Raw genomic sequence first — 14,106 nt, 5'->3', positions numbered from 1 at the left:
AAGATAATATAGATCCTTTATTTTATTTTCCTTTGTCTTGATTTCTTCATTATAATCTGGTACTTTTTATCACTGGCAAAAACTCTCACATTCTTATTGGAATAAGAGGGATAATAAGTAAAAATGAATAAAGGTAACACTACTTTATAATTTTAGGCTTTCACCTGAAAATTATGAATGTTGTTTTGGGTTGTAAGCTTCATTTTTATTTCCCGTGTTCTTACTTGGAAAATGGAATAATACGCCGAAACACGAGTGAAGGCAACGGCTCCAACTCCGCTACTAAGCAAAGCTGGAGAATCCGAAACACAACGTCACGGTAACGTGAACTGGGAACTCAACGCTGTCGGACAAGGTCCCTTGTCGCTGGCGAGCTCCCCCATCTTCACGTCAGGGGCTGTTTCTAAGCTCCACACTCTCAAAGCCCCATCTTCCTACCACCTCTTGTGTGTCTGAAATAACGCCTCTGCATTCTTCTTCGAGGTAACCTCTCTGCATTACTGCCTCCTCTGGTAAGCATATTCCGATCCCTTCCAGCTTTGTGTGCACTGCGGGGGAGGTGGGAGCGGGCATGTTTCCAGAACTCTCTACTGTGAAGACCTTTTCATACAGTTCTGCAAGGACTATGCTGTCTTACCAGCAGACTCCAAGCATTTGAAGACAGGGACTCTACTTATTTTCTGTATCAACAGGACCAAACACAGTGTGTGGCATACAGGAAATACTAAATGTCTGCTGCATAGAGTAGGCTCTTACTTGAAATTAATTTACTGTAAGTGTGATAAATGTTTTCTAATAACTTTTTGAAGTGGCAAATCAGATTTTTATGTCATAAACATAACTGATAGAATTATTTTAAAATTGTATACTTTCCCTATAAAGTTATTTTTACTGTGTTAAAATAAATTCTTCTAGTATAGCAGCTAATTCTTCGATGTAAAAATTTCCTAAATTACATTTACTCATTGAAACTGAACTTTAGGTAAAGTGTGTGTTAAACAGAAACTATAAAATTTTTAAATTTTGAATGCTGTCTTCTTTCCAAAATACATGGAATTCAGAGTTAAATTTTTAACATGGAATTTTTTTTAATATGGAGCAATATTAAAGTTCAGTGAGTTTCAAATTTATATTTAAAAACTAAAGTAAGATATTTGATGGGAGAATATCTGCGTCAGCATAGATGAAAAGTTCACTTTCTTCCCAGCTAGTAATGCTTTTAAAAGTGTCTCAGAAACAGAAATTTAAAAATTGACAGAATTGATAGCAAAATCATTTAATCATTTAAAACTTTACTTACTCCATCAGCAAGGTATTTATATAGTCATTTCCATCCATATGGCCAAACTGAAAATCCCTACCCAACAACAATAACCAAAAGGAAAAAAGAGAGCAGTATTAGAGACGAAACAAGGTAAATATGTACCAAGAACTGAACTTCAGGGCTTGGTAAGCATGTAAACAGTGTAAACATTTAACATACAAATCACATAAGATAAATGTAGAAAAGAGTATGAATTCTACTGGCTTCTGAGATAAAATACAGAGTAGAATTAAATAAATTCTAAGATATTTCCGCTCTCTATTTAAAATGCAGAGCAATATAAGCATTTCTAATTAAAACACGCTCAAGAAAAATGACCCACTTTGTTTACAAAAGGACTAATAACATGCTCATACTATGTAACAGAAGAAATATAAATATATATCACCGATAAATCATTAGAAGACTCAGAATAAAAAGGGAATAATTAAAAAATATACCAAATTTACAGACTGTCTCTTATGGCAGCAACAAACAGAATGATTTGGCACAAAGCAACAAGAACACTTATTTTTTATACCCAGTTATTCTCTGAATTCCTGTTATAATCATCATCTGTCTATATCTAAATTGTGATTGCTCATTTAACTTTATCTCAAATGTATCAGTACTTGTTCATATTTCCTTACAACAAATGTATCCCAAATACCATCAAGAAGCAATTAGGATACAAGTTATAAAGGTTTTTTTTTACTTGTATTAGCAAGTCCAAACAATTCATACTGAAATGCAACATACTATAATTCATTTCAGTATCTTGATTCACCTTTGAAAGAATAAAATAGTACCACTTTTGCTTTACTAAATTACAAAATATAATTAAACAAAGATAAATGAATGTTCCTGAATGCAACCACCTACCTGTGGAACTGGTCTCTGTAATCTCTAGCAACTTCCTGAATAATTGACTTTAATCTGTGAAAGAATACATAAATATTTCATCTCTTCACTTCAAAAATATATTATCATTTTTCAATTATAATATCTGCTGCCTTATCTAATACTGTGGGAAAAATAAGAATACTACATCAAGTTTATCTGAGGCCACGTAAAGTCTGAATTAGATGGTATGTGAAGCTTAAAACTATTTCAAGACACTATACCTGGTATGTTCAATTGATGTATTTTTCTCATCAATAACTGCAATAGCCACAAGCTTTCCTGAAATTAAGAATGACATATCTAAATTCAATAGCCCTCATTATACAAACTTCTCAATTATTATTGTAGCTGTGAATTGGGAATTAGTAAGTAGTTTCTAGAATTTAATTCGTTATGCTACATGTTATGCACAGCAGAATGAATCAATGAATTAGTCAACTGGAAGTGACTAATCCTACCTCCCATCCCCCAAATGTAAATAACAGTAAATATTTAACAATTTATATACTCAAATTGTACTGTTTTCAGTACCCACAAACTGACTAAAATGAATACTTTGTCAAAATCTGACATTAAGAAATAAAATAAATTTATTTATTATTTATCATTAATGATAAAACAAATTTATTATTAATTACTGTAGCTCTAAAAGAATGACATATAACAAGAGAAGGATTTTTACATGCTATTCCCTTCAGTACCATGGGTCACATCACTACTTGCCAGTAATAATACACAAAACAAAACTGACTCAAATTTACTTAACCCTACACACAACATAAATCACATTCTTCTCTAACATCCTCTAGCAGACAGCATGACATAATATCCAGAGAACTGGTATTGGAATCAGAAGACCAGATGCTGCAGTTCAGTGTGTGTATTCTGTTCTAGGCCGGGGAAACACCTGTGAAGCACCACCACTTACTAGCTGTGGGACGGACCTGGAGAGTGATGAACACACACAGACAGCCCTGAACTCGTGGAAAGCACAGTCTAGTAGGGAAAACAACAGAAACACAAAAAGATCATTTACAACAAAGAAAAAATGTACGGTTAACAAGGAGAAGAGCTCTGAAGGAAAGGAAACAGGGATAAAAGAGTCCTACAGAGTAAATTAAGTAGTTTGAGGGGATCAGTAAAAGATTTTCTTAGGAAGCAATATTTGGTCTGAGTCTAATGGATGAACACAAATTAACTATCCACTTCCAGCTATAAAGGTGCATTGATGCCAGGTGCACAGCCTTTCTAAGAAACCGAGAAGTCAGTGTGGCTGGAGAAGGGAGAGTGAGGAAAGACCAGAGTGAGAGGAGACAGAGATTGAGGCGGGGTCAGAAGACGCAGGGACCCGCCGTCACCAGGACTTCCGAGAAAGACAAGAAGTGTCTGAAACCACGGAGAGCCAGGATCTCTGTACTTGTGTGGTGAGTCGCCAGGTGGGACAATGGGCAGGAACAGAGCCACAGACGCAAAGCGAACAAGGGCAATTATGTTGGATACAAAAAAATGAACTGTCCATAGTCAACTTCTTTCCAAATTAATCTGGGAGAAGAAACTATTTGAGTAGAGCCAGAGCTGCCTATTTGAATTACCTCAAGGTCACGCTATCTCCTATGATTACTGAACTGAAAGCAAAGCTACTATATTCCTACATTGTTCCCTTTTCCCTTCACACGAGTCTGAAAAAATCCAAAAGTAAACCCACAATCTTTGACAGTATCCACATCAACTTCCAGTACTGAGCTAACACACGCCTCCCTCTGTAAGGATAAACAAAGACAGAAATGTCACCAGACACAGAACATGAATAAGCAGGCTCTGGAGCCAGAACAAATATCCTAAGAGTTTGAAAATAACATGAGAACCTATTAGAACATTTCTAATTCGTATTATTAATCAGATTCAAAAGCAGGAAATCATGAAGAGGAAAATCTATGCACACTACTACTCATATATTAAAAAAAACAAACAAACCTTGAGTAAAATTTTCCCGTTTTTTTAAATCTAAAACTGTATTTCCCTTCCACTTATCATGAAGTTGTGAATGAAAACAAATATGGCAATAATATCCATGATTTATTTCTCATTTGTAATTCATTATAAATTTACAAAACACTTCCTCCTAAAACTTACATGGTTAGCTTCGTATAGTTTTGGTAGTTTACATCTACCTGAGACCCTCCAATCAGCTTCTTATAGCTTTCATTTATGCATCTGTAAATATATTTACTTTGCTTGTCATTTTCAATCTTGTGACTTTAAGAAACCATGCCAGTATGTTGTCCATATTTTCCTCACAACTAAAAAAAGCAGGCCTCAAAGGTGGTGATGAGTTGTATTCCAACTCCTACTACAAAATCAGCTCCTAATATAGCTTCCTGGTTATTTTTTCTCATTTCCTTATTATCCAGGCTCTGCTTTTCCTGTTGCTATCAGTTCTAACTAGTAAACCTTTTCTAACTCATCTTTGTTCCCCATACAAATGTTTGTTCTTTGTTAATATTGACCTATATTCTCATGAAGAAGAACTGGCATCCAAGTCTTAAAAAGGAAGGAAATTATGAAAGAGAGCTTAAAATTCATTTCCTACAGAATCACATTTAAGAAATCAATTAAGGAAAATTCTGCAGAGTGATGGAGGTTGTATATATGCTTGTTACCGGTGTCTCCAAGTTCATACAAGAGGAAGCCATCCATAGTAAGGTAGTTCTGAAACCTCTCCCTGTTGATCCAAGATGACAGATCACCATCCTCATACTCTTAAAAATAAAACAAAGCTAATAAGTTATATGTAAATAAAACTTTAAAATGTTTATAATGTTCTAATCTAGCTATACACGTATGAAATGCCTTGACCTAGAATCATAATCTTAAATTCATAAATTTAATTTTTAGGAATCTATTCTAAGCAAACAATGAGACATACAAAAGCATTAGTGGACAAAGCAAGCAAAAGATAAATAAATAAAAATAAAGGAAATAAGTGAAATACCCTAAACAGGAAATAATTTAAATAATTATGGTACATATTGAGGAAGACCATTTATAGTTTTTTTTTTTTTTTTTTTTTTAAAGATTTGATTTATTTATTTGACAGCGAGAGACACAGTGAGAGAGGGAACACAGCAGAGGGGAGTGGGAGAGGGAGAAGCAGGCCTCCCGCCGAGCAGGGAGCCCAATGCCGGGCTCATCCCAGGACCCTGGGATCATGACCTGAGCCGAAGGCAGACACTTAATGACTGAGCCACCCAGGCACCCCCATTTATAGGTTTTTAAAAAATTAATAATTAAGTGGTAAAAGCAGGTTGCAAAACATTATCACAGTATGACTGTAACTTTGTAAAACAGAAAGTATGAAGAAAAACTGACAGAATGATTAAATGAAGACATACACTCCTACTAAATGGTTATCCTGGGTTGATAGTTATCCTTGAATGATGGCAGTATGAATAACTTTTTATTTTCTTTCCTGCTTTCTATTTTATGACATTTCTACCTCTTTTTACAACCCTTTCTTGTATGTAAAACACAACACACATAGAAAGCCGTAGTATTTTAACCTTTTTTCCAACATCAAATAATTCCCCTGCTAAGCAGACAGAAAACATTTGTAATATCAAGAGAAATATTATGTCCCAATTAGAAATACAATTCTGAAGGAACTGTGAATTATTATAACTGCACGAAAAGAAGCTGATGTAAAAGCCTACCAAAATGTTTGGCTGAAGACTGGATTTTAATTTCTTGAAAGATGTGCTTTGTCTGTCACTTGCATTGCTAAACAAAACATTTTCAAGTTATCAAACCTATAAAATAAGTGACAATGCAAATCTGAAAGTATTTATGGATTTGGACTTACACATTAGAAAAATAAACATAAAACTAGGAGTTGAGTACTGGGGCCACAATCTCCACTCCACTCCAGGTTAAAAGCAAATGTTTTAAGATTATACAAAGTGATACACCTGAAACTCATTAGAAAATAAACCATCCTCCTGAGCCCCTATCCCAAAGCTTCTAAACTTATTGACAACATTTAAATATTAGACTAGGCATTCAAGGTAAACTCTCTGTGTTTTCTGAAGGCTTCAGGCAGGTCCTAAATACTAACTACTGCACGTTAGAAAATGATGACCTCTCCAACAGCGAAAGGTACTTATCCTATTCCTCCTGGTCACTCATGGGAGGCCACATTTGAAACATGGAGAGAAGAGAAGGGGCACTTTCTTAGCCATGATTATAGAACAGATTTACATCCAAACAGATTATGATCAGGCTTATTCCAAAAATAAAGTGGCTCCCTGAAGTATTAACAAACTCATACTAGAACTAGAACAAGAGATATGAAGGCTGACGCCTGATTATACTATTAACTATTTTAACTTGGGGGAAAAATCCTCTTTAATCCTATTTCTTCATTTGTAAAACAATAAGAATACTGATCTCAAAAGCACTGCTGTAATGATCAAATAAGACAATATAAGTTAAGTGCTTATCATACAAGGAGTGCAATAATCAAAGAGCAAATGAATAGAATTGGTGCAGATATGCATTATTTTCCTTCTCATATTTTCATATATGCAAGTTCCTCTTAACTTCCTTTTCAAGCCCAGTATCTAATACAGACAATAAGTATCCAGTGAGCAAATGAATGAGCAAATCAATGAGCTTGTGATTTAATTATACATCTATTTGCTTATCTAATACTCTTAGTTATCTTTTTCATAATCTCAGGATAGTAATTTATCTGCCTTACTATCTACCCTCACAGATTATGACGAGGATAAAATGAAAATATCAAGTGAAGTACATAATTAGTACCTGTTGCATAAAATAGAACAAATGGTAGTTGTTATACTGTTATACTTTACAAAAAGTAAATTCAGTCCTCAATTTATTTAAAAATAATGAAGACAGGAGACTTTAGAAATGCTTCGTATTCATGATTGTTAAGATAATTAAAATGTTCTTTGGGTGTTGACTTTGATTCATAACATAATAAAATAAAAAAAAAGAAAAAGAAATAAAAACCAGAAAAAAAATAATTAAAATGTTCATTTTACTAAAAAAAATCAGAATATTCCTTTTATTAGATATTCTATTCATTTGAATTATTTAAGCAAACCAAAGCTTACAGCTCTCAAGTAGTCCTAGTTTCTTTTCTGTTATAAAATAAGAACATTCTAGAATATTTCTGCAATGAATACAATGTTCCATATCTGCATTCTCCAACATGGTAATAAAAAGCCACACAAGGGCACTGAGTATTTCAAATGTAGTTAGTGGAAATAAACTGAAGCTTCTACTTTATTAAACTGTAATTTAGAAAGTTACAAAGAATGCTATTAGGCATGACTTTGCATTTACTTTGCTTTTGAGTGGCTGCGTGATATCCGAAAGATGCTGAGTTTCACTGTTTCTCTCAAAATCTAAAATTTCTCCTGGAGCCCCTGTGACTTTGCTGCACTGGCCTGAGGTACCTCATTGCACAGTCTGGGAATGGTGGGAGTAGGTATCTGATAACACCAAGGAATTATTGTGAATTTTATTAAGTGTTGTAACAGCATATAGTTATTCTATTAAAAAAAAGGACATTTTTAAAGAGATGCATAATGAAGCACGCAGTGATGAAAAACCTCTGGGATTTGCTTTAAAATACTTCAACGAAGAAAAAAATTGTTGAAGCAAATGTGTTAAGACCTTGGTTAACTGTCTAACCTGGGTGATGGGTGTGTACACAGGATTTTACCATTCTAGCATTGTCTTTATTATGATGTATGTTTGTATAACAAAAGTATTTAAAAAAATAGACCAAGTATTTACTTCAACGAAGAAATGCTGAATAACAGGTGAGTGGTTACTTCTATCAGGGAGGGAGAGATGGAGCCAGGGAAGAATACATCTTCCAGGGGCTTTACCACTACTGAAGGAGTTTTATTTCCTCACCTTTTTGTGAGTCTGAAATGTTAGATCCTTTTTTTTATATGAATAATTTTGAATGTTTTAAAATAATGTACAGAAATGTATCGAGTTCATGTCTCAAAAGGCCAATGACCTGACCCCGCCCCCCCCCAAAATCATTGTAGGCAGAACCCAGAAAGCAGACTAGATGGAAAAACTCAAGTTGAAGGGTAAGAAAAATCTGTCAGTCATTCAACTAATGGGAAATGTAAGAAGTAGTTGCACCTACCAAATCTTTCATCAACACCAAAGTCCTATAATAGCCACAGCATTTTAATTTTAACATGTTTTATATGAGTTAAAACATTGGAACTTACCATCATAAACAAAGTAAGTTTCATCTTTGAAAACAAGCACAGCAGGCATCTCCTTCAGTGTCACATACTGCAAAAATGAGATGTGTAAATAACTTTTATCATTAAAACAATTTTAATTGGTAGCTATGATTTCAAAAGTATTGAAAGATACCAGAAAAAAACCACAACAATAACAAAACTGTTACAGTTAAAAAGATCCCAAGGTCAATCCCAAGGTCATCCAAGGACAGGTTTATCTCTTTAAAAACATCCCCTGGCACAGTGCCCGTGTTTGCTACTGAGAAAACCGTAGATTATTCTTAGTTGATAATCGAGACCGAAGACATCCCAGGAAGTACAGGACGAGACACAGTCTGAGGTTAAAGAGCAGTGGCTAAGGTAACAATCAGCACTGGCAGGTTCAAGTCCTTCCCCACCGTTCCTGGCTATGGGACACGGGAGTCCGTTGCTGTCCGGGAGTTGGCTTCCTCCTCTGTAAATCAGGGACACTGAGTCTCCACCTCACTGCAGAGTTAGCAAAGTTAGATCCACTAACATATGTGAGAGTAGGTTTAAAATGTAAATTGGCTTTATAAATGGGAACTTATAATGGCAACTAATAAGAAATTATTTCAGATGGTACCTGCTTCTTATACCTGTGCTATAATTATTTCAAAATACTAAAATTATAATAATCAGTATCCCCATGGGTTAGCCACAAAGAATTATTACGTGCTGTGGTTAATACTGAAAAGTAACAATAATCATTAGATAACTAATAAAATAAAAATAACTGTAACAATAAAATAAAAATAGAGACGGCTGCCCTGGAAATACAGAGAAGGGGTAAGGCATACCTCAGGTAATATAGAATGATCTCTTACACAACTACTAAAAAATGGTACAGCACCGGGCGCCTGGGTGGCTCAGTTGGTTAAGCAACTGCCTTCGGCTCAGGTCATGATCCTGGAGTCCCAGGATCGAGTCCCACATCGGGCTCCCTGCTCGGCGAGGAGCCTGCTTCTCCCTCTGATCCTCCCCCCTCTCATGTACTCTTTCTCATTCTCGCTCTCTCAAATAAATAAATAAAATCTTTTAAAAAAAAAGAAAAGAAAAAAATGGTACAGCACCATGAAAGTAACTATTTGAAGGGCAGTGGTAAAGCTCTCTGGTGAGGCTCTATCATCAAGTACGCCTCTACTCACCTGCTCTTGGCAACGCATCCACAAAGGTGCTCCGCGAGTATTTTATAGCATCCAGCACCTCTCTCTTTTAAGGATACCCCTGAGTTGACCATACTATAACATTAGTATATAGATGTAACTTGCAGCCATTGATCTCCACATATTCTGAATCCCTCCTCCTCTTCCCTTGCATTCCCTGAAACTCGTTATCTTATATTACAGTTATTTGTCTACAGGCCATTTTTCTCCATTCACCTTTAAGTATCGTGAAGTCAGAAATTGCCTTGATTCATCTTTATATCCCTTTAATATACTTACTAGGGTTTCCATAAATACGAGCTGTAAAACTAAGGAAACTTTGCATAACCAAACATTAAAATTCAAAATATGGGGGGAAATATAAAATCATGGGCTTTGTCCTTATTTGAGAATTCTCTATGGGAGTAAAAATCCTATTACTCTGAAAGAACACTGATTCCCCTAGCAGACTTCTGCAACCAAACACAGAAAAAAAAGAGATGACAGATATTGATATTTGCAGGAATAATTAAGGAATGTTTGAGGAAACTAGTTGAGAGGCCAATAATAATAGAAACAATACATAATAACCAAAAGAATGCCCTCATAGCAGATACTGTTTGTGCCCACCCACATAGATGTTCTAGGCGCTAGAATTTTGATCTAAAACATCTGTCACTACACAAGGACTGGGGTGGTGCCAGATGGTGTCAGGGCCCAGAACGCAGCATGCCCTCCGGTGCACTCCAAGTAAATTGCTTGGAAAGCTTCACAGGTGAGGGTACGATGTACATTCTCATCTCTAATACTAAAATGTGGTCCACTGGGCTTTGGAGAGGAGAATGGGTTAAGAGTTCCAGGCCTGGGCCTAGAACTAGATTCCATCCATTCTAGGCCTTTACATCACACTGAGATATCTTAAGACTTTCCAGAATAGAGGTTCGTAACTTCCTGAGCATCTATGTGAGAATCTAATGGCACATACGGCTCTTCTTCCACCCTATCATCTCCTCCCCATCAAAAGTAAATGCATACACATAAAATATGCAAAATAGCTCCTGAGACAAAACTAAGTAAACCTAAAAACAAGTTTAAGCTGACCAGATTTGTCTGAGGTTCTCCCAAGGAATTGAAAATCATTTCAGAATATATTACATTTATAAGATAAACATTTATATACATATTGCAAGAAGCACTAGACACACACTCTATGCAAGTCTACAATCTTCTTAAAAATATTTAAATGTTAAAAAGATATTAAACAAAAATTAATCAAATGTGTAATATGACATACCTTTGTGAAAAAAAAACGGTTTTCGATTTTTTGTAACTTACACTGATTAAAAAGAAAAAGCTTCCCTTGACTTATTTCATGTTTCCCGTCAGCTATTGCCCAATTTCTCAGGTCCCCTTCTTTTTTTTTTTTTTAAGATTTTATTTATTTGCGAAAGAGAGAATGAGAGACAGAGAGCATGAGAGGGGGGAGGGTCAGAGGGAGACACAGACTCTCCGCCGAGCAGGGAGCCCGATGCGGGACTTGATCCTGGGACTCCAGGATCGTGACCCGAGCCGAAGGCAGTCGCTTAACCGACTGAGCCACCCAGACGCCCTCAGGTCCCCTTCTTAGGAAAACTTTTCTAAAGAGAAGTCTATGCCTGCAACCTCCAATTTCTTTTCTACATTCTCTCAGATGACACCGATGAGGCACCGTCCTTCCCGTAAAACCACCACCAACCTCCACGTGTACAAGTGTCACAGTTACTCTCCTCAACTCATCTTGATCACTTTGCAAGTATCTTGCACAACAGACCCTCTTTTTAAAATATTTATCTTGGCTTTTCACCCTTCTTGTTTTCCTGCACCCTCCCTGGCTATTTTCTTCTTATTTTCCTTTGCAGTCTTTAGGCCCTGGACACACTTATTTCCTTAAAAATTTGCATCCCAGGGCGCCTGGGTGGCTCAGTCGTTAAGCATCTGCCTTCGGCTCAGGTCATGATCCCAGGGTCCTGGGATCGAGCCCCGCATCAGGCTCCCTGCTCAGTGGGGAGTTTGCTTCTTCCTCTCCCACTCCCCCTGCTTGTGTTCCCTCTCTCGCTATGTCTCTGTCAAATAAATAAATAAGATTAAAAAAAAAAAAAATTGCATCCCATGTCTAAGAAGTTTTTATACAGCCCTTAAAGCCAGACCCCTATATCCACCTGTGAATCCGATGCTTATACTTGATGTCTAACTAATATGTTGAACCAAGTTAAAATGAACAATTCAAAGCTCTTGATCAGTCCCCCATTCCCAAACTAATTTCTTCTGCAATATTCCCACACTCATAGATAACACTACCACCTACCCAGCTGTTAAAACCAAACACCTAAGAGTCATCCTTGATTCTTCCCTTCTCTTCCAGGTCAGTGAGCTCAAATAATTCCATCTCTAAAAAACAACAATGCTTTCACTTCTCCCCCATCCTTTTACAAACCCTCAAGCTTAAACTCTCCAGGTTACTTCAAGAGTTCAACTGATCTCTCTGGATCTATTCTCATCCCTATCCAATTCATTCTGTTCTCTGATCTCTGAACACGAGACCAAGTCCTTCACTAACTTCCAACCCATCACATGCATGGCCATGACCTGCAAGGCCTCCACTGGTCTCTGCCTACCTCTTATCTATCTCCTTTCTCACTGTATTATAGTCAAACTGGCCTACTACCTATTTCTCAAATATGCCAGCAGTGTTCTTATCTTGGGCATTTGTAATGATCTGTTCCCTGTTTCTAGTTTATTCTGGACATAGATCTTGCATGGCTCCTTCACATCATGTATGTCCCAGTTCAAATATTTTCTTCTCAGACATTTCTTAATCACCAATCCAGAGCAGCCATCCCACCCTTATGTCCCTACTATCACAATGCTCTTTTACTTTTTTCATAGTAGTTATATCCTGTTTACATATTTGTTTACTGAAGATGACCATCTCAGGCTGAGGACCCAAAAGATGTTACCTGCAACACTAAAATTTAGTACACTTTCTCTACCCATGAGAATGTAGGCTCCACCCTCTCACAACCCTGATGATCTTCCTTGTCATCAACTATCCAGGCCTTAATACAGTGCACGGCAAATGATCAGGTAAGAAGCAGCTGTGAATCAATATATATAAATATGTTAATCACTCCATTACTTATAAACCAATTTAGCAGTTTGAGCTATCACTTCTTACTACTGCTATCACTTTGAAGAGAAAAAAAGCATCAACATAATAAACAGTCTCTAAATGCTATGAATCCAGTGGTATTTGCTTATTAACAATCTAGTATCAGCAGTAAAGAGTTAACATGTTTACTGTTTCTACACATATGAAAGTAAATAAATCTGATAAATAAAATCAAGTAATTTAAAAAATGAAATTAAGTCATTAAAATCCATTTTTAAGCATTACCTCAGGAACCACTTCTTCTGAGGCAGAAAAGAAGTATGTATATACAATTAATTCTGAAGCAGCATCTATGTATTTCTCCTGTGAAGATACAAATAGGAAAGAGGTGACTTTTAAATCTTAAGATCAGAATTCATCCCTCATTACACATTCAGAGCAGGCAGCATCATCCCCAGCAGTATCATCCCAGTCTGAAGCCGTCAGTGTTTTTACGTGAGAAGATGATGGAACATAAGCAGCAAGTGAAATGCATTGTTTCTAAAGCAAAAAGACCACCATAACCCAATGCTTTCATACTCCTCTAAATAAAGTATAGTATAAGCTTGATTCATATTTATTAATTTAATAATTACAGGAGAGATCTGTGCATATATGCACACATATAAACGTGCACACGCACACACACACACATCTTCAAAAAGTTTACATTCAAACTGCACTCTGTAGTCTCAAAGAGACAAAAATGCTAAAAAGTAACACAAAATTTGAATAACCAGGGCAAGCAACATCTTTTTATTCATTTCTGTTTCATGAAGGCAAACACAATAGAGGGCATATAAGAAAGTGTTTTCATTAGAAAAATACTTAGATTGAACTAAAATATTTCCAGTAAGAGTGAAATAATTTTGAGTTTTGGGTCAAAGTTTTGGCTATCCTGAAAATTAAATTACAATACATTTGTATTTGTGAATTTAAAAAATAAAATCATTTGATACCTTCAAAGGCGACTCTCCACCTATGTAAACAAAAAATACACGATGTCTCTTTTGCATATGTTCAAACATTTGCTGACTTGGAAGTGGCCGAATTAGAGCCCTGTTTGAAAACAAAACAAACATAAAACAAACTTGCATTGGAACTAAAGACAGTACATAATTTATGTCTAAAGTTACAAAGTTTTAATGTTGTATTAACTGCATTTTAAGTAATCACCCAATCTATATAAATCTAATAAAACTTTAGCCCATGACCACTATTGTACTCACATAATGAAAACAAAGTACCCACAAT

General features: G+C 35.9%; 1 protein-coding gene across 2 annotated transcripts in view; it reads right to left on the bottom strand.

The window, feature by feature from the left end:
• The window catches only part of TMX3 (thioredoxin related transmembrane protein 3), a 43,360-nt gene that overhangs the window by 9,732 nt on the left and 19,522 nt on the right, over positions 1–14,106 (bottom strand). For both annotated transcript variants that reach the window (XR_004677644.1, XM_034996057.1), the window contains exons 7-13: positions 13,812–13,911; positions 13,099–13,176; positions 8,485–8,551; positions 4,867–4,965; positions 2,428–2,485; positions 2,186–2,239; positions 1,301–1,357 (exon numbers count right to left, since the gene is read on the bottom strand). Coding sequence is in view for 1 of the 2 variants with exons in the window: in XM_034996057.1 (XP_034851948.1) it covers positions 1,301–1,357; positions 2,186–2,239; positions 2,428–2,485; positions 4,867–4,965; positions 8,485–8,551; positions 13,099–13,176; positions 13,812–13,911 (513 nt within the window). In the remaining variant the exon portion in view is untranslated. The remainder of the gene's footprint in view (positions 1–1,300; positions 1,358–2,185; positions 2,240–2,427; positions 2,486–4,866; positions 4,966–8,484; positions 8,552–13,098; positions 13,177–13,811; positions 13,912–14,106) is intronic.

Source organism: Mirounga leonina, unplaced genomic scaffold (genome assembly GCF_011800145.1).
Source record: "Mirounga leonina isolate KUSES-001 unplaced genomic scaffold, KU_Mleo_1.0 Mir_93, whole genome shotgun sequence".
Lineage (NCBI taxonomy): Eukaryota > Metazoa > Chordata > Mammalia > Carnivora > Phocidae > Mirounga > Mirounga leonina.
Note: the sequence above shows the minus strand (reverse complement) of the source record. Positions and strands in the feature narration are given on the sequence as shown.